Genomic DNA, 19,170 nt, shown 5'->3' with positions numbered 1-19,170 from the left:
TTTAAATGTATTCATATCCTTTCGCATATAGCGTTTTCTTAAGCGCGTTAAGGGGACCACAGAGCAACCAGGAGGGACACCTCCATACCCTAAGAATAGCTCTTCCGAACTTGGCTCCACACATCATGGAGTTGGTCACACCGGTGTTCGCCAAACCCAGGGTACAGCGTGATTCATCACTCCAAATCACTCGATTCCAGTCATAAACTGTCCTGTGGTGGAGCTCCTTACATCACCTCGTTGCTTGGCGATCACTACAGGGATTTGCGGCTTATGACGTGATGCTCGACCTTTGTAACCCATTCTTTCCAACTCCCCTACGCACACTCGTCGTGCTAGCTGGCGGTATGGCACTATGGGACTCACAAGTGATTCCTTCCGCTGGTTTCATCCGACTTTTTACAACCGACCTCTCCAATGCTTGACGGTCCCTTTGTGTCAGCACGTGAGATATGCTTAGACTAAGTTTAACTGTGTTGTTGTCCGCCCCTGGTAGCTGAGTGGTTGCCGGCACGGTAGCTCAGCGTGTTCGGTCAGAGGGTTAGTTGCTCTCTGTACTAAAAAAAACTGAGTGAACAGATCAACGATGAACCTGAACAGGTGTCATGGACGTCCGCCCCGGACACATGCAACGAACAATAACGAACAAACTGAGATAAAAAAAATAAAGTGGTCAGCGTGACGGAATGTCATACCTAACGGCCCGGGATCGATTCCCGGCTGGGTCGGGGATTCTCTCCGCTCAGGGACTGGGTATTATGTTGTCCTCATCATCATCAATTCATCCTCATCGACACGCAAGTCGCTGGAGTGGCGTCCACTCGAAAGACTTGCACCAGGCGAACGGTCTACCCGACGAGAGGCCCTAGCTACACGGCATTTTTATTTTACAGTGTTTGTTCTTTCGCATTTCCATTTCATAGTCACATCACCAACAGTTGACTTGGCAGATTTAAAAGGGTTGAAATGTCCCTGGTGGATTTGTTACTCAGGTAACGTCCAGTGACTAGTGCAAATCGAAGTCACTGAGCTCTACCGAACGACTAAGTTTGCCGACACCGATTCTCTATTGACAACACAATACACCCACCTTCTTTTATACAGGTGGGTTACCTTCTTGTGACATCTGTTGATCAATTCCACCTTACATAGAGGTGTCCGAGTTCTTTTGACCGATAGTGTGTGGTTATGACTAGAAGCCGCAGACGTGCTCCGTACTGGGCAGAAGGCAGCTGAATAGCGCAATTCAAAAATTAGATGTGATATAAGTTCCTGAGCTGGCAAACACAATTTTCAAATGTACAAATCAAGACAGCACACACTACGGTCGCAGGTTCGAATCCTGCCTCGGGCATGGATGGTTGTGATGTCCTTAGGTTAGTAAGGTTTAAGTAGTTCTAAGTTCTAGGGGACTGATGACCACAGCAGTTAAGTCCCATAGTGCTCAGAGCCATTTGAACCATTTTTGAAGACAGCACAGTGATTGTGCTCAATCGCACTAATGAGATACACTGTAGCAGATATGGAGTAACAACACGTAAGATACATATACACACGCAAACTCTATAGGTTAATTTTTTTTATTTTGTTCGTATTGTCGCAGAAGTTAAATAAAAACAAGCCCTATCTCTCGATTCCAATAACAGATTTCGGAAGGATTCCTTTGGGTGCAAGGTAAATACCGTAACTCGTAACCTTTTATTTATTTATTGGTTTATTTAACCTGATAATACTAATCAGACTTTCTACGTATCATAAATTAAAAGACCAAGCAACGTAGCTGGGAGAATACATTTAATGGAAGGAAAAGTGATCCTACAAGTGGTATTTCCGGAAACTTTATGGACGAGACAGAAAGAAGTGTTTCACTTCTTAAGAGTAACAGACCGTTTAATTGTGAGCAGAGAGCGTCTAATTCCAGAGACGGACAGCAGCAACACAAAAGAATGTTGTTTTATAGTTGGACACAGCTAGAGTACTAGATAAGTGAGGCCTTGTGTTGAATTACTTAATCTCCGATACAAAGCACTAGTGTTCTTGTGCACCGAGCACCGATGAAGTAAGCACAGGGTTCGACAGTCACGTAGGTCGTCTGACTGCGGCGACCTAACTGGGCATTTGAAGTACTGACTGGGTGAAACAGATGGACAGCGCAGACAAGCATTCATTGTTAGTTCTCACTCGTTCCGTGCTGGATTAACTGGAGCTTCGGTAGATCGAGTGATTGCAGAAGTTTGCGTTCCACACCCCATGGAAATATGTTCCGAAATTTTTCAAGCACATAGAGGCAGTAGGAATTATCTCTGCATAAGGTGGCCGTGTTTTCTGCCCTGTTGAGAAGGTCACGCAGATTCTTTAATATTTTTGATAAGTTCTGTCAAATACTGTCGGGAAGAATAGGAGGCAATTGTAAGCGGAATTCATAACTTATTAATTTCTGGTGGGATTCTAAAATTACTTGAGACTTTTTTTCATTTCGTTTAAGTCCCAGATATTGAGCCCACCTTACAACTGAAGACAGATCGTCATTCAAGTGGAAGATAGTAGTATTGATTCTTTCATGTCTACCACTCGGGTAACACTGAAGATCGTCGACATGGACATGATACCTGCAGGAGGACAGATGCGATGAGATGTCATTGACAAAGAAACTGATAACTTTGGCACTCTTAAAAGAACATGTTTTCAGCAGAACTTCTCATTTCCAGAGACAACTCGTTGGTGTCTATTTTTCGAGAAGCTCTGTAACTGCTTCAGCATACAACCTGAATATTTTAGCTGTCGCATTTTTTTAAGCAATACGTCAAATTTGACGGTCTGGAAAACTTTGCTGGAGTCTACTATTATTAGTATCGTTGCCTCAGTTAGTTACCTTAATTAATACGGTGTTTGTGTTACTACTTTTATCAAAGTCGAACTAATGTATGTTACATAAGCTGAATTTGTGTCAGTATTCAGTAATTTGGCCCTAAACAATATAATATAGGGCTTTGGATACAGCGGGTAAGACGGTGATTCATCGGTAATCACAAAGTAATTGTGGGTTTTCGATCTTAGCGAAAGGTCGGGCAATCCTTTTCCATGCAGTCAGATTTGTTCCATTCACGAGAAAACAATTTACTACCTCCCAAAAATATTTTCAGTTAAGAACCCCACAGCTTCTTGGCTGAAAACAGTCGAGCTGTAATTTAGACCAAATCTCAGTCGTACTGAAAGGCAAGGGTATGGTCCTAGGGAATGACTCAGCACGTTAAACTTATATTCTGTTCTTTTTCATGGCAGAGAGTCAACTGTACTCGTAATGCTCACTTAGGATAAATATTTTACACTTTGTTTTTCTAGTTAAAGTTCTCCTTGAGAAGGTATTTTGTAGTTATTGTGTTCCACCTGCATAATATCCTCATATAGAATGTAGTTATTAAGTCTAATTAGTCGACGCTAACGAGAAATTTTTGTTATTTTTCCAGTGTGGATGAGACATTATCCACTTTCACGAAAAACGTTTTACAGTTTTGATGCAGATTTCTATTGTCATACAGATAGGATTTTCCTGAGGAAAATGTTCTACTGATTGTGCAGGCAACTTTCGTGAATTGATAAAAACTAAGTGTATAGGACTTGATCTCTATGATTGTGTTTAATCTGTGTACATACTGAACATACTTGTGTAATGATTGTTCGTGTTTACTGTAGCTAACCTTCAACAAAATATTCAGTGACATTCGACAACAGCTGTACGCGAAACATTTCGGTTAAAAAAACTGAAATGGCCAGCAAGCTATACTTTTAAGACAGAGAAACAAATCTAAATTCCTTGCCTATACTTTTAAAATTGTCACAAAGTTATTCAAATCTACCCATAACGTGTCGAACCATCTAATCTATAAAGATTCTTGCATCTGTCATTCTCGAGCAATGGAGGCAATTAAATAAATGATAAACAATTTCAACAGATAAAATAATGAATAATGTTAAAGATAACAGTCGCAGAACCCCCTATCCTCTCCCTATGTATCCTTCCTTCTGCTCTCTTTACGTGCACTAAGCTCATTGTAAAGGAAAAATTAAATAAGACATTTTCGCAGAGCAATGCTAAATCATACAATTTGTCACTTACCTGGTCGGTCATGATGTGCGCATAAATGCAGAAAATTGTAGTTTCGTAGAGGAGATCAGGTATTGAGAAAAGTGCATTCATCGCTTTTCCTATATTTCCATCTCTCTGCAACAGCTGTATGAAAGAAAATATGAAATTTATACGCAAATATTTTCCAGTTAGAACCATAAACCACTAATACACCAACAGTTCCATACACAATAGAAGTCATGATCGAACATTCTACACAACAAACACACACCAAGCCAGTGCGGCCTGCTACCAAGCGCATACAACCGCTAAGACACCCGTCATAACAATGAAGCTCTTTAACACAGCACCCGTCGCTCTTTGATAAGCGAAAAAATAAGCCTGTCGTTGAGGTCAGAAACAAATAGTAATGTAAATACATATAAATATAGCACTATTTTAGGTTATCGTACGTTTAATGAAAATTATCAGTCTTTGCACCACTTTGAAATCTTTCCGAGAATTGATTGAATATTTATGCAGTTTCTTTCGGACAATACTTCATCATGGGTCAAATCATTTTCAGAACGTCTGAGGTTACGATTAATAGAGTCCGCCAGGTCATTAATATACAACATGAATAGTAAAGGTCCTAAACACACTTCCCTTACACAAGCCTGAAGAAACGTCTACATTTGTTCACAGTTCTCAATCCAAGATAACATACGCCGTTCTTCCCACCAATAAATGTTCAGTCCAGTCACACATTTACTTAGAAAACCCAAATGATTGTACTTCCGTTAATAAGGTTGGGTATGTTCCTCTGTTAAATCCTTTTTGGAACTCTAAAAATACTACACCTACGTGACTGCTTTGATCCCTAGCTTACAGGACGTCCTGTGAGGAAAGTATGCCTTGGATTGTGGACCCAGGATTGTTGGCTTGGAGGAGGTAATTCTGTTCCAGACACTTTACTATGTGTCAGCTCAGAATATGTTCTAAGAGTCTGAGACACACATCGGAAGAAAATCGTTCCAGGAGGCAGATGTCATCTGTGTGAAAAAACTGATAACAAAAATCCGTATTAAGTGTAAAAAATTCACTTACAAAGCACATCTTACATACACATGTCAAAACTGTTAGTAGAAGTTAGGTATAGTATAGTAAAACCTGCATGTACATAATTACAATATTCGACCATTATATTGTTGTACTATTATTTTATGCAATTTGAATTATTAATAAATTCAGCTATCTAAATTAGAGCTTTCGCTTGAGTCTAGTCTACCCCTTCGTTCACATCAAGGTCATTATCACTGCCCACAAGGTGAGGGCTGCAGGAACCTGAAGAATAGGATAATGAATCAGATAGTTCTGTGGAACAAATTTTCTTTCTTTGAAGGCCTTTAGAATTTGCACCTCAACAACCTTTTCTTGACAGCACTTTCGTCAAGCGACTTTGTCAAGTGATCTTTTTATGGCGGTTCATTGATGTGGCAGGCGGTTACTGCTTTCCGTGCTCTTCATAATCTTGGGGACAGGAGATATGTCGAATGGTGAAATTGCATAAACTGTCATAGCTAGAGCTTGATGTGACTGTACATCAGGATAACTCGAAGAAGAAGCAGATGATGTCGATGATCCAGAGGTAGCAAGTAGAGGAGCATGTGATTCAGAAACATTAAGTTCCACTGTGGAGCAAGATTTTCCTGCAACCAACTCAGCAGCTATGAAATCAGCGTCGGTGAAGATGTAACGGCTCATAGGGTACAGCCCAGTTATTGGTGTCTCAGCTGATTCGGTACGAAGGTAGGCTTGGCCAAAAACCTCCATGACGTCGTAATGTGTTAGAGGACGCCCATTGTGATGCAACCACACTCTTACTGCCTCGCTGTAGTACGTTTGAAGAGGTCCCATGAACGTCTTATCTAGAGGCTGCAGTTTGTGGGTGCAATGTGGAGGAAGTGAGATGATAGTCACGTGGTATTCTTTCGTCAAGTCAATCAGATCTTGATTTCGAACGTGGCTATAATGACCGTCCAAGTTCAGGAGAACAGGCCTTTGTTCAGTCGGACATGTTTTCTCGATGAAGCGAACAAGCCATTCGATGAATAAATTGTTTTGAACCCATTCTGAAGGATGGGCTCTACCAATTTCTACCTCTCATTAGATCTTGGGTCATATTGTTTCTAGGGAGAAGTATCATTGCCGGGACCCAATGTCCCGAAGCGCTCATACATTCGATAACTGTGATTGTAGCCCCTCTTTCTGCAGATGTTAGAGCTACAATTTGTTTCTTCCCTTTCACCCCTATCACTTTTGGAATTTTGCTTTGGCCAAACGACATGCCCGTCTCGTCCACGCTATACCCTCGGTCTGCTAGATATGAGTGTTTATTGAAAGCGTTACCAATAAGTCAAAGAAAATCATCATATTCTCTTTATTGAAGCCTAAGGCTCTGGCATATAAAGTTGCACAAGGTTTGCGAATTGACGGTTCATCCTTGTGTCTCTCAAGGAAAAGGTCAGCCCAAGCTCGTCCGCTTTTCCTCCTTTGAAAAGGGTTGTCAAACAATTTCTCCGAGCAAGTAAAAATGTAATTCTTCTCAGATCCGCCAAAGTTCAACCAAACAATTTTTCTCCACCTCAAGGAGATAAGAAACTATTTTTCGAGGTCTGCATTTAAAATCGGTTTCTTTCTAAGCTTTTTCTCTTGCATTGCTTGCTCAGGGATTTTATCAAGTTTACGTAATCTCTGTAAAGCAGTACGAGGCACTTTGAATGTTCTTGCTGCAACTTTCACGGAAGCCTCCATTGCTTACACAGATGCTATGGCACAAACCGTCTGAGATTTATCCCACTGATACCTCTGGTTCTTACATTCTCAGTTCATCTTCGTTCTCGGCATTCTGCAAGGACGAACAAAAGCACTAGGGTCTATTATCGCAATTTGAAAATTCTATTCCTTTATTTGTTGCTGTGTAGATTGTATATATGATCTCCAAACAAAATTCGACCAACCATATCCCTATAAAATTATTTAAATGTTTTACACTCTTTAAGAGAAGAAATAACGTAATTATGGGCCCTCCGTAAATAGGATCCCATTTTTACACCAACACAATGGGTCCATATTTACACCAACCATTCTTAAGCAACATGGCCACTATCACGTCTAACCTAGAAGCGTGTGTAACGTAAAACGTGCTTCTAAAAGTAGCTTAGGATTCCGTTATTCCGGATATCACTGAGAAATTGTTTTAAACTATTCAGAAGGATACAAAAAGAAAACCATTTCAGATACCTGCAAAACGTCTGCAGTCGTGAACAAACACCAATTCACACAATAACCGACGCTTTAGCTACACTGCTTAAAACAATGCTTCCAACTATCCACTGCTATCGTCTATCAACAACAGGCACCGTTCTCAGCCCTGGTCGCCAGACTGCAGCACTTCCCATCTCTTCGTGAGGGGTGCCCATAATTAGACCTGTGCCCACCTATACACCATTTTCTCTAGCTCCGCGTTGCAGACGCTTCTATTCTTTCCTTGTCTGGTCTGTTTTTGGTCACCATTTAACTTCCATATAAGGCCACGTTCCCAAAAACTAGTTTAGATATTAGATGTTGATATTTTTGTCCTTTTTTAAAGAAAAACTTTACTTCAATTTACACCATCTTTACTTCTGTTAAAGTCAGTTTTTTGCTGCCGAAATAGTAATACTCATATGATGCTTTTTGTGTTTAGTTTCCTAATCTAATTCCCTTGATACCACATGATTGAATTCTATTACTTTTTTTTCCTTTTATTAATATCCATCTTATATTCTATTCTATAATCAATGGCCGTTCCTTTCAATTGATTTTCCATGTCCTTTCTTGTCTGTGATAGAATTACGATATCATTGGTAAAAAGAAGTTTATGTTTCTTCTTCGTGATCTTTAATTGCTTCACCAAATTTCTCCTTGGTTAAAGGGTATACTCAATGAACAAACTGCATAACGTGGAGGAAGGCTAATAGGCTACAAACATGTCTGACTCGTTCCTCAATTACTACCTCTCTTTTTTCGTCCTTCAGCTCTTACAACTGCTGTCTGGTTTCTGTAGATGATTTTTCACTTTCTGTTTTTTAATCCCTGATAACTTCGTAATTTCCAAGAGTGTATCCCACTCAACATTATCAAAAACTGTTTCTTAATTTACAGATATTATAATTTTTAATTTGTCTTTTTTCAGTCTGTATTTTAAGTAATGGATTGGGTTATTGCCAAGCACGTTCATACATATTTCTGGAACCCAAACTGTTCTTCCCCAGGTCGGTTTCTACGAGTCTTTTCATTCACGTGTAAATAATTACCATTGTAATTGTCTTGTAACCAAGGCCTGTTAAACACATAATTCCTTAATACAATTGTCAGCACCTGCGTTCTTTGGCATCGAGACTGTTAACTTCACCTTGAACTTTTGGGGGTATTTCGCTTTTCTCATATAGGGTGGATACCGGATGGTGCGGTTTTGTCACGCTTGTTTCTCTGACGGATATTATTCATTATGAGTAAAAGTCATTTACTCTAGGTGTCTTGTTTCTACTTAGGTCTTCCAGTGCTCTGTCACATTCTATTCACAGTACCATACCTCCTAAATACCTCCAACCAATTCCTCTTCCCTATCCATAAAATTCTTTTTCAATTTCTGTCCATTATATTAGTCATTCATGTTCTTCTTTCTACCCTTAGGTCTTCCATTGTTTGCCGGCCGGAGTGGCCATGCGGTTCTAGGCGCTACAGTCTGGAACCGAGCGACCGCTACGGTCTCAGGTTCGAATCCTGCCTCGGGCATGGATGTGTGTGATGTCCTTAGGTTAGTTAGGTTTAATTAGTTCTAAGTTCTATGATGACCTCAGAAGTTAAATTGCATAGTGCTCAGAGCCATTTGAACCATTTGAATCTTCCATTATTTGCTTGGTACTTGATTATCATCTTACCTCCTGATGATGATGTTTCTTCAGTTTTCCAATATTCGTCGTCTACCTTTATCATATCCCTACGTGCTGCTATAGTTTTGCATTTCACCTCTAGCCAATCCTGCTTTGTCATTTTGCACGTTCTGTCAGTCCCACTTTTTGCAATTATAGAAATATCGCAAATAGCTACCCCACAGCACGAGTTTTTGCACATGATATTACTATGATGAGTTCTTTGTGCGGTTTTGTTATATCTTGCAGCCGGTAAGTTTTGAGAGTGCAGGAGGAATGTGTTGAGTGAACCACAACTCCAACAACAAACTTTTAGAGGTGATAGTATGGACCAAAAAAAGAGAAAAATGTTTATGAAGCATGAGCTCCAAAAGGTATACGTAACGTTAAAGCACGTCTGTGCGTCTGCGCAGTAGTTTTCAACTTGGTGGTACTCGGTTCGAATCCGGAAATGACTGGAAAGAGGTTACAGTCACGGCCTAATGTTTCTGACGATGGACTTTGCATGGACGTTCTCCCCTAAATTCCAAACTTCCCCACAATGATCCCTGAACTGTAAGACTCTTGATGATCCTTCCATCAGCTGGGGACGTTAAACACAGTGGTCTCTTCAGCGCTATTCTAGTGGTGTAGCCTATGTGTCAGCACAGGGTGTCACCTTCACCCCTCTCTCATCATACACAACACAAACATATCATCACACTACACACGCCCTATTTACGGTCCTCTACACTCAACAGATGTCAGCCTTTGTAACTTAGTGGTCAGCGCAGCTCACTACCATTTGGAGGGTCCGTCTTCGATTCCTGGTACTGTCAGGACTTTTTCATTGGTGGGAGGACTAGAATTTGTTGCACTCAGCATCGTGATGACAACTGATAGTTGCTTGACTGACTAGTAGCGGCTTCAGACCACAGAAATTGATAACGACCGAGTGAGGAGTTTGCTGGCACCACGCTTCTCCATACCACACCCAATGACCCCACTGGCAGAGGATGACACGGTGGACGGTCGGAACCAACTGGCCCCTCTAGGGCTTGTGGACAGAGTTCGTGCTACACTCGTCAGACACATTTAGGACATAATTTTCACACACCGCGAAGAAAGAGGTCATTGTGTGTGGAGAAAGTAAACTGTTCCTGATTAGGCAGCTGAACAACTCCTCATAGTCTGCCATGCGAAAGTACGAGATCGCTTTTTCTTTCTTTTTCCAAGAGAAATATTTTCATGTAAATGATGACACATGAGTAAGTTGTGATCGGAGACGTACTGGTATAACTCTATTTAACCCAACAGCTTTTTTCCTAACTATACCTAAATTAAACCCTCACATCACTCAACACAAATTTTACATACCCACTGGTTTCAGTTTTCTTTAGAGAATCTGTGTTTTGTATTACCAGTTAATTACTAATGTTGAATGTATTTAGTGTAATCTGTGTCTCCGTGGTACGAAGCGTGTACCGTACTGAAATGAAAATATACCAATGCATGATTTTCATCAATATTCGCTGTGTTTACGTTTGTCTGTGAGTATCTGAAATGCCTTGATTGCGAAACCCGACCATTGTGATATAAGAGCTGTTATTAGTTTCCTTAGTGCTAATGATATGAAAGCGGATTAAAATTCACCATCAGACCGCGAAAGAGAATGGAGTAAATATTCTGAGCGACAGAATGGTACGGAAATGAGAGAGTATTTACAGACGGCTGAACGAATGTGCAAGTTGAGGAACGAAGTTGGGGGCCTTCAGTCATTATTAACGATTTGGTACAGAAAGTTGAGTAAAAAGTGAGGGAGAGTTTCCTCAAATGTCAAGAAGTGTGCTTTATGCAGCTGTTGCCTAATTAGGAGACATTTCTACGAGGAGAGATGGCTGTGTGATACGACAAGTGCCTTAATATTGGTGGCAATTATTTATAAAAGTATACTGAAGTACAGACTTTCACGTAAAAATAAAATTGCTAAGAAAAGTCTAGTTGTTTTGTTTTTATTTCTAAACGATACTTACACAAAACTACGCTTAATATAAATGCACCATGGGGACAGCTGCCACAGATTGTATACTTTTGCTTATCTTGCTGAATACAATTCCAATCTCTGAACCACTTTGTGCTGCGTTTTAAAAGCTAGTGTAACAACAAGCTAATAAATACGCCATGTTTAGTTTTCAGAAAGAAAAAGTAAAAGGATATACTTACTACGGCAGCGATAAACAAGCTGGAGCATAGGGTTCCCATGTTGATGAACAGAAGACTGAATATGGACGCACTCATTGCTGACTGTAAGAGGGACACAGATCTGTAACAAAATTAGCGAAAGATGAAAACTATGAACTTTTTGTATTAAAATCTCTGATGCCCACTAAACCTTACATGTAATATTGTTTCATGTTGTATGGAGACTACATAAAAATTGTAGGGAAAACAGTTATTAAATAGTAGGGTAATACTTTTGATCGTGAGATATAATGTCCGACACCTCCAATAACCAAGTTTTGCAATGTCCATACTTTCAACGTTGAAATATCACTCTTCTAACTAACTCTAATATAACACAAGAGTATTTGGACTGTCAATTGCGCCTTTTCTACTTTAACCCACAATTTTTATGGCGATATATTACTTTTCGTACAGCCTTGTTGCAGAGATACACGTTCACTTCATAATTTTCGTTTTGATCAATTTACTGCTTCCTTTCATCACTTTTTTAAATCTGCGAACTATGATCTTGCAAAGAAACGCAGTAACGTTTCGAAAAATTGGTACATGGGCCCATATGTACGTGAAATGAACTTTTTATCACATGTTAAGTACATGACAATACACAAATGATTATAAATGTAGATATGACAAGATGTTTGACGGCCAGAATTATTAATGATGTGAACCTGAGACCGCAGAGATGATGCGTTCGAGAGTAGCGTCTCGTGGACAATGGTGCCGTTAGGAACGGAATAGCTGAGTTCGAGATGTTTGAAGAAAGGAATAAGCCGTGTCGCTGTTCTAAGAACTATTTTAGCAACTGCCTCAAATGATCCAGAAACTACAATTCTGGCATGAGGACACACGGATTCAAACCCTGGTTGACGCGAAAACAAATGCAGTGTCTCAGCGAATGTACCATCTCAATCTGTTGGAAAATGTGGAGATATTAAGCAAGGGAAACAAAATACAGTAGCGAGAAACAGTTTCTGTTTTCATCAATTCGTGATTTGTGTGTTCTTATATTGCGAGATAAGCTGAATATCTCAATCGCCCTGTTCTAACGAATTGAAATGAAAAGAAAGAGAAAATAATTGCCGTACTTATTTCTAGAAAACTATTTCTTTTGAGTGTTGTTGAAGATTAACTAAGCTGAACTGAACTGGTAACCGTTATAGTCTCGTAGCTTGCCGGCTTAAACGTCTCTTCTTTCTCTCTCTCTCTCTCTCTCTCTTTCTCTATCTCTCTCTTGTCCCAAACTAAGATGCAGTACGATTCGAGAAACAGATTCAATCGTCTTACATTGGTTTCCGATTAATAATAACGACACATTATTACGATATTGAAGTACTTGTGTCATTTCGAATTACGAAGTAAAGTACCTTCTAATATGCATGCATGTTCAAAGGAATTTTGCATCGTAATTCGGAATAGTACAGGCACTGCAATGTCGTATTTGTCCGCCGACTCCGGGCAAACGACTTTCAATTAAAATGGTTCCTCCTTGTGTGGGAGTATACTTAATGGATGCCCGAGTACAGGTTGTAGACACAGAGTAGACGACACATGGCCGTTTGCTGTCTGGCAGTGAGTCCCGGTCGTATGGTCTAATGGTAAGGAGAAAAGCGGGGAATCCCGGTCCGACATACATTTTCACTGTCGTCACTTCATTATACAACAGATGGTAGTCCATATTCGGAACTGCGAGTACATTTAATATATGATCTCCCTGTTTGGTTCCCTTCCCCAGATCAACCAACAATTTTAATGTGTTTATTGTTGGTGTCGGTTTTTTCCACTATAACTCGACTTCACTAAACGCTATATGCCACTGCTCTGCTCAGTTTCATTAATCCTTCAGACATCTCTCACCACCGATTTTCTTATCAGCAGCAGACGAATCATATCAAAGTCATTTCTCGCTACCGTGCCACGACAGTTTGCCATCGCTCTGCTGAGCGAATCCAAGTGCCTGTGGCCCTAAACGCGGTGCTACGGCTCATCCATTGCTACCACAGCAGAGCCAGTTTAAGCCCATGCGACACTATCGGCCTCTTGCAACACCATGCTTAGCGGGATGCCAGAGGTACCTGTCGTAAAACAGCGAGTATCATAATTAGTAGCGAATACTAACACAGGTCACTGTATACGATAAAAGAAGCAGAAACGCTCCAATGAGCGCAGGTCTGCAAACTAGTCGTTGTGGAAATAACTGCGAATATGTGATTACGAGTTCGCGAGTCATCAAATACTTTCCCGCTTATTGTAACTGTATTTTAAATGTATACCTTAAGGTCAAGCCCCGATGCGATTTGGCTCAAAGTTCACCCAGAGCTTATTAACAGAAAATACAATAAAGATAATATTACTTCAGCACGATACACAATTTACTATACGTCGTACTCACATTTAGAGTCAATATCATACACGTCTCTGCTAGCAGTTCCGAAGTCTTTCAAAACAACCTAGCATCATCTCCTAAATTTTGCAGTACTGCTCGGTTGTTGCTCCAGTTCTCCTCTTTTTAGAGGTCTTGGACAGAAAAACCCGGAAGACTGAGGTCAAGTGATCTTGGAGGCCAAGGCACAGGCTGTGCTCGATCATTCTAGTTTAGACCGTATGTCCTACCTCAATGGCGACGTATGCCTGTGACGTATCATGCACGCATCGTATTCCCCAAGAACCAAGGTAACGTATTTATAATAACAGAGTTTTGCTTTGACATTTATCGGTAAGTAAATAGTAAATGTCATGTTGCTCGGTCCAAATGTCTTCATCTGATGCAATTTCAGTGAATGCTGTGTAAGTTTAAATTGGTGCTATAACCGACTTAAAAACCCCGAGTCCATTGCGTGAAAAGCGTTAACACTACCACTCAGCGTCATAGCGGTTTCTTATGTTTATGATATGAGCAAAATAAATAGAAGTTGAAGGAAAGGCAACAAATGACAGATGGAGCATGGAGGGAAAGAGCGGGGGACGGGGGGGGGGGGGGGGCGGGAGAGTTACTCCAGATGTTACGTGCGAGGAAAAAATGTTCTCGAGTTGGCCATAGCTCAGATGTGCAGTATTACTTATTCTCAGAACTCACCAATGTCACTGGCTGCTAAGCTTACATGTTCATATTGATATTCAGATGAGCTATAAGAACAGTAACATTACAAGTGGCAAGATATAGCGGGAAAACTCAGTACACCACCCATTGTTTCTGCTCTTTAAAGATCGACAAATCAGTGTTAAACTGATTTACCTTGAATACGAGGGCGTAGTGAAAAGTAATACCTGTGAATTTTTTATTCCGTCCTCAATATCGGCTGAGGTATTACATGTCATGCGTATTATACGGTCGACTTTGCCTGTTCGCTGACGCAAGTTGCAACCGTCTGTCGCTAGGGGGTCCTGGATTGTAGCGTGTAACATGACACCGTCTAACGTAACAGTGTCAGTGCCTGAGAAACAGCTTGCTGTAATCGAGTTTGGTTTGTAACCGCAGAATACGGACCTTCAACTGCAACCTGTAGTAGAATGAAAGCTGTATACGGTGACCGTTGGTTGTGTCGACACCAGTGATGTGCGACATTGTGTTGTTCGTGCTCTTAATGTAGAAAACGGTGGTGTTAACCTCAGAATGTATGATAGGTCTCCGAGTGGATGTGACCGCGTACGGCAACAGATGAGACTCGTTAGAACAGAGTTGACGAACTCGTCAGAGGAAATGGTCGGATGACTCAGACACAGCTTTCAGGTAAGCGTGGCGCCTCGCCAGAACGTGTACAGGCCGTTATTGCAGTGCTGCAGTACAAAACACTGTACTACAGAATGTATGTACAGCAACCTCGGTTGCACAAAATTGTCAAATTGACCATGGTTTTGACAGCACGAAGGCCGTCTTTATCAGAATAAAAATTACATAGGATTACATGTAATCACACCATGAATGAAAAACATCTGAGAAAAAATGTTCTCGTCAAATAGAAATTGTCATAAGAATAACGAGAGAATTTTTGCTCAGATGTTTTTCATCCATGGTGTGTTTACATGTAATCCTATGTAATTTTTATTCAGATGAAGACCGCCTTAGTGTCGTCGAAACCACGATCAATTTGACAATCATTTTGTGCAACAGAGGTGGCTATACACACATCCTGTAATTAAGTTAACGCTCGGTTGCCGGATCTCAGCCAATAAAAATGTTTAAAATTACAGAAAACTGTGCACATGGTTGGTGCGTCGAATGCCCAGTGCTTACATGAAACGGAAGAGATTTGACATCTGTAACAATCCGACACATTAGTTTCACCGTCACCGCTCATCCTTCATATAGTCCCGAATTGCTCCCATCCGATTTTCATCTGTTTCCAAAAGTTAAACAACACTTTCGAGGACTTCACTTTGACAGTGATGATGAGGCGCAAGCAGAAATGATATTGTGGCTCTGTCAACAAACATTCCACAGTGACGGTATCAACAAGCTCTCGTTGGAAGGAATGCGTTCGTTTCTAGGGTGGCTACGTTGAGAAATAAAAATGTATATATTATGAACAAAGATGTAGAATAATAACCAGGGTTGTTTTTTAAAAAAAGCTTGACGGGCTTTTACATAAAAAAGGTTCGTAGTCATTACTCTTCAGCACGCCCTCGTATGATTTCGCACTCTAGAAAGTCAGTCTTCTTTCCCACACCATTTTATTTTTAAGTACAATTTCCTGCTTTATGTTTCTGCCCACAATTTGGCACCAATGTACCACAGTATAACCCATTCTGCGTAAATGATATCTTCAGTAAGGTCAGCTTTATTTTTCAACTTTATATCGAACAGAACAAATTCAGTTATCAGCAATTACATCTCTATGGAAAGTACATTCGTTAAAATCAGTTTTAAGATTCTGCTGCTTACTAAGAGAATTTTTTTGCAAGTTTTCGTTTTGTGTTAAAAGATACGCTAGCGAACTGACAACCGAATTTGTGATAATTTTTACTGAACTGTTCATGATCTGGGCCAGTTTTTAAAGGTTACACATACTGGTGGAGATTTTCATCGAATTTTTAAACCTTCAAATTCAACGTACGTGTAAAAATTTTGTAGTCTTTTCTTTACATCGGTGCTGAGGCAGAACTGCTATGATTTTTCTTTCAGATTTCAAAATTATCCCGGTACGAATGCGAATGCTTCTTTTCTATTACATTGCCAATAATGATGCTGATTATTATGATGTGACTTCGTGAAGTCTTTTTTGTGTTGTGTTACCACTGCACAGCTCAATTTCCTTTTGTTGGTCGTAGCTGGCTGTTTGTTTATTTGTTTGTGTGTGCGTGTGTGTGTGGGTGGGTGGCTGGGAGGGTGGGTGGGTGGGTGTGTTGTGTGATTTAATGAGAATAGGAGTAGATGTAAATATGGTCAACATTTTCTTGTTTCTTACTTACAATTGCTTACTTGTGGAAAACTTCTAAATTTTTGAACTTAATTAACGACTGTAACAAGTTTGCTAAATGATAGGAGTCAAAACAATGATTAATATCGTTTATTTCTATTTAAAAACCAATTTTCACATGAAGGTCGAATGTTGTTGTTGTGGTCTTCAATCCAGAGACTGGTTTGATGCAGCTCTCCATGCTACTCTATCCTGTGCAAGCTTCTTCATCTCCCAGTACCTACTGCAACCTACATCCTTCTGAATCTGCTTAGTGTATTCATCTCTTGGTCTCCCCCTACGATTTTTACCCTCCACGCTGCCCTCCAATACTAAATTGGTGATCCCTTGATGCCTCAGAAAATGTCCTACCAACCGATCCCTTCTTCAGGTCAAGTTGTGCCACAAACTCCTCTTCTCCCCAATCCTATTCAATACTTCCTCATTAGTTACGTGATCTACCATCTAATCTTCAGCAATCTTCTGTAGAACCACATTTCGAAAGCTTCTATTCTCTTCTTGTCCAAACTATTTACCGTCCATGTTTCACTTCCATACATGGCTACACTCCATACAAATACTTTCAGAAATGACTTCCTGACGCTTAAATCTATACTCGATGTTAACAAATTTCTCTTCTTCAGAAACGCTTTCCTTGCCATTGCCAGTCTACATTTTATATCCTCTCTACTTCGACCATCATCAGTTATTTTGCTCCCCAAATAGCAAAACTCCTTTACTACTTTAAGTGTCTCATTTCCTAATCTAATACCCTCAACATCACCCGACTTAATTCGACTACATTCCATTATCCTCGTTTTGCTTTTGTCGATGTTCATCTTATATCCTCCTTCAAGACACCATCCATTCCGTTCAACTGCTCTTCCAAGTCCTTTGTTGTCTCTGACAGAATTACAATGTCATCGGCGAACCTCAAGGTTTTTATTTCTTTTCCATGAATTTTAATACCTACTCCGAATTTTTCTTTTGTTTCCTTTACTGCTTGCTCAATATACAGATTGAATAACATCGGGGAGAGGCTACAACCCTGTCTTACTCCCTTCCCAACCACTGCTTCCCTTTCATGTCCCTCGAATCTTATAACTGTCATCTGGTTTCCGTACAAATTGTAAATAGCCTTTCCCTCCCTGTATTTTACCCCTGCCACCTTTAGAATTTGAAAGAGAGTATTCCAGTCAACACTGTCAAAAGCTTTCTCCAAGTCTACAAATGCTAGAAACGTAGGTTTGCCTTTCCTTAATCTTTCTTCTAAGATAAGTCGTAAGGTCAGTATTGCCTCACGTGTTCCAGTATTTCTACGGAATCCAAACTGATCTTCCCCGAGGTCGGCTTCTACTAGTTTTTCCATTCGTCTGTAAAGAATTCATGTTACTATTTTGCAGCTGTGGCTTACTAAACCCGATTGTTCGGTAATTTTCACATCTGTCAACACCTGCTTTCTTTGGGATTGGAATTATTATATTCTTCTTGAAGTCTGAGGGTATTTCGCCTGTTTCATACATCTTGCTCACCAGATGGTAGAGTTTTGTCAGGACTGGCTCTCCCAAGGCCGTCAGTAGTTCCAATGGAATGTTGTCTACTCGGGGGGCCTTTTTCGACTCAGGTCTTTGAGTGCTCTGACAAACTCTTCACGCAGTATCGTATCTTCCATTTCATCTTCATCTACATCCTCTTCCATTTCCATAATATTGTCCTCAAGTACATCGCCCTTGTATAGATCCTCTATATACTCCTTCCACCATTCTGCCTTCCCTTCTTTGCTTAGAACTGGGTTTCCATCTGAGCTCTTGATGTTCATACAACTGTTTCTCTTATCTCCAAAGGTCTCCTTAATTTTCCTGTAGGCAGTATCTATGTTACCCCTAGTGAGATAAGCCTCTACATCCTTACATTTGTCCTCTAGCCATCCCTGCTTAGCCATTTTGCACTTCCTGTCGATCTCATTTTTCAGACGTTTGTATCCCTTTTTGCCTGTTTCATTTACTGCATTTTTATATTTTCTCCTTTCATCAATGAAATTCAATATTTCTTCTGTTTCCCAAGGATTTCTACTAGCCCTCGTCTTTTTACCTACTTGATCCTCTGATGCCTTTACTACTTCATCCCTCAAAGCTACCCATTCTTCTTCTACTGTATTTCTTTCCCCCATTCCTGTCAGTTGTTCTCTTATGCTCTCCCTGAAACTCTGTACAACCTCTGGTTCTTTCAGTTTATCCAGGTCCCATCTCCTTAAATTCCCACCTTTTTGCAGTTTCTTCAGTTTTAATCTACAGGTCATAACCAATAGATTGTGGTCAGAGTCCACATCTGCCCCTGGAAATGTCTTACAATTTAAAACCTGGTTCCTAAATCTCTGTCTTACCATTATATAATCTATCTGATACCTTTTAGAATCTCCAGGGTTCTTCCATGTATACAACCTTCTATCATGATTCTTAAACCAAGTGTTAGCTATGATTAAGTTGTGCTCTGTGCAAAATTCTACCAGACG

General features: G+C 40.3%; 1 protein-coding gene across 1 annotated transcript in view; it reads right to left on the bottom strand.

Annotated features, from left to right (window-relative positions):
- Positions 1-19,170, bottom strand: part of LOC126188954 (odorant receptor Or1-like) — a 248,796-nt gene that overhangs the window by 163,913 nt on the left and 65,713 nt on the right. Inside the window, exons 4-5 of the mRNA XM_049930750.1 lie at positions 11,245-11,344; positions 4,118-4,231 (exon numbers count right to left, since the gene is read on the bottom strand). Coding sequence (XP_049786707.1) covers positions 4,118-4,231; positions 11,245-11,344 — 214 coding nt within the window. The remainder of the gene's footprint in view (positions 1-4,117; positions 4,232-11,244; positions 11,345-19,170) is intronic.

Source organism: Schistocerca cancellata, chromosome 1 (genome assembly GCF_023864275.1).
Source record: "Schistocerca cancellata isolate TAMUIC-IGC-003103 chromosome 1, iqSchCanc2.1, whole genome shotgun sequence".
NCBI classification, from domain to species: domain Eukaryota; kingdom Metazoa; phylum Arthropoda; class Insecta; order Orthoptera; family Acrididae; genus Schistocerca; species Schistocerca cancellata.
The sequence above is the reverse complement of the archived record's forward strand: the minus strand, read 5'-3'. Positions and strand labels throughout refer to the sequence as shown.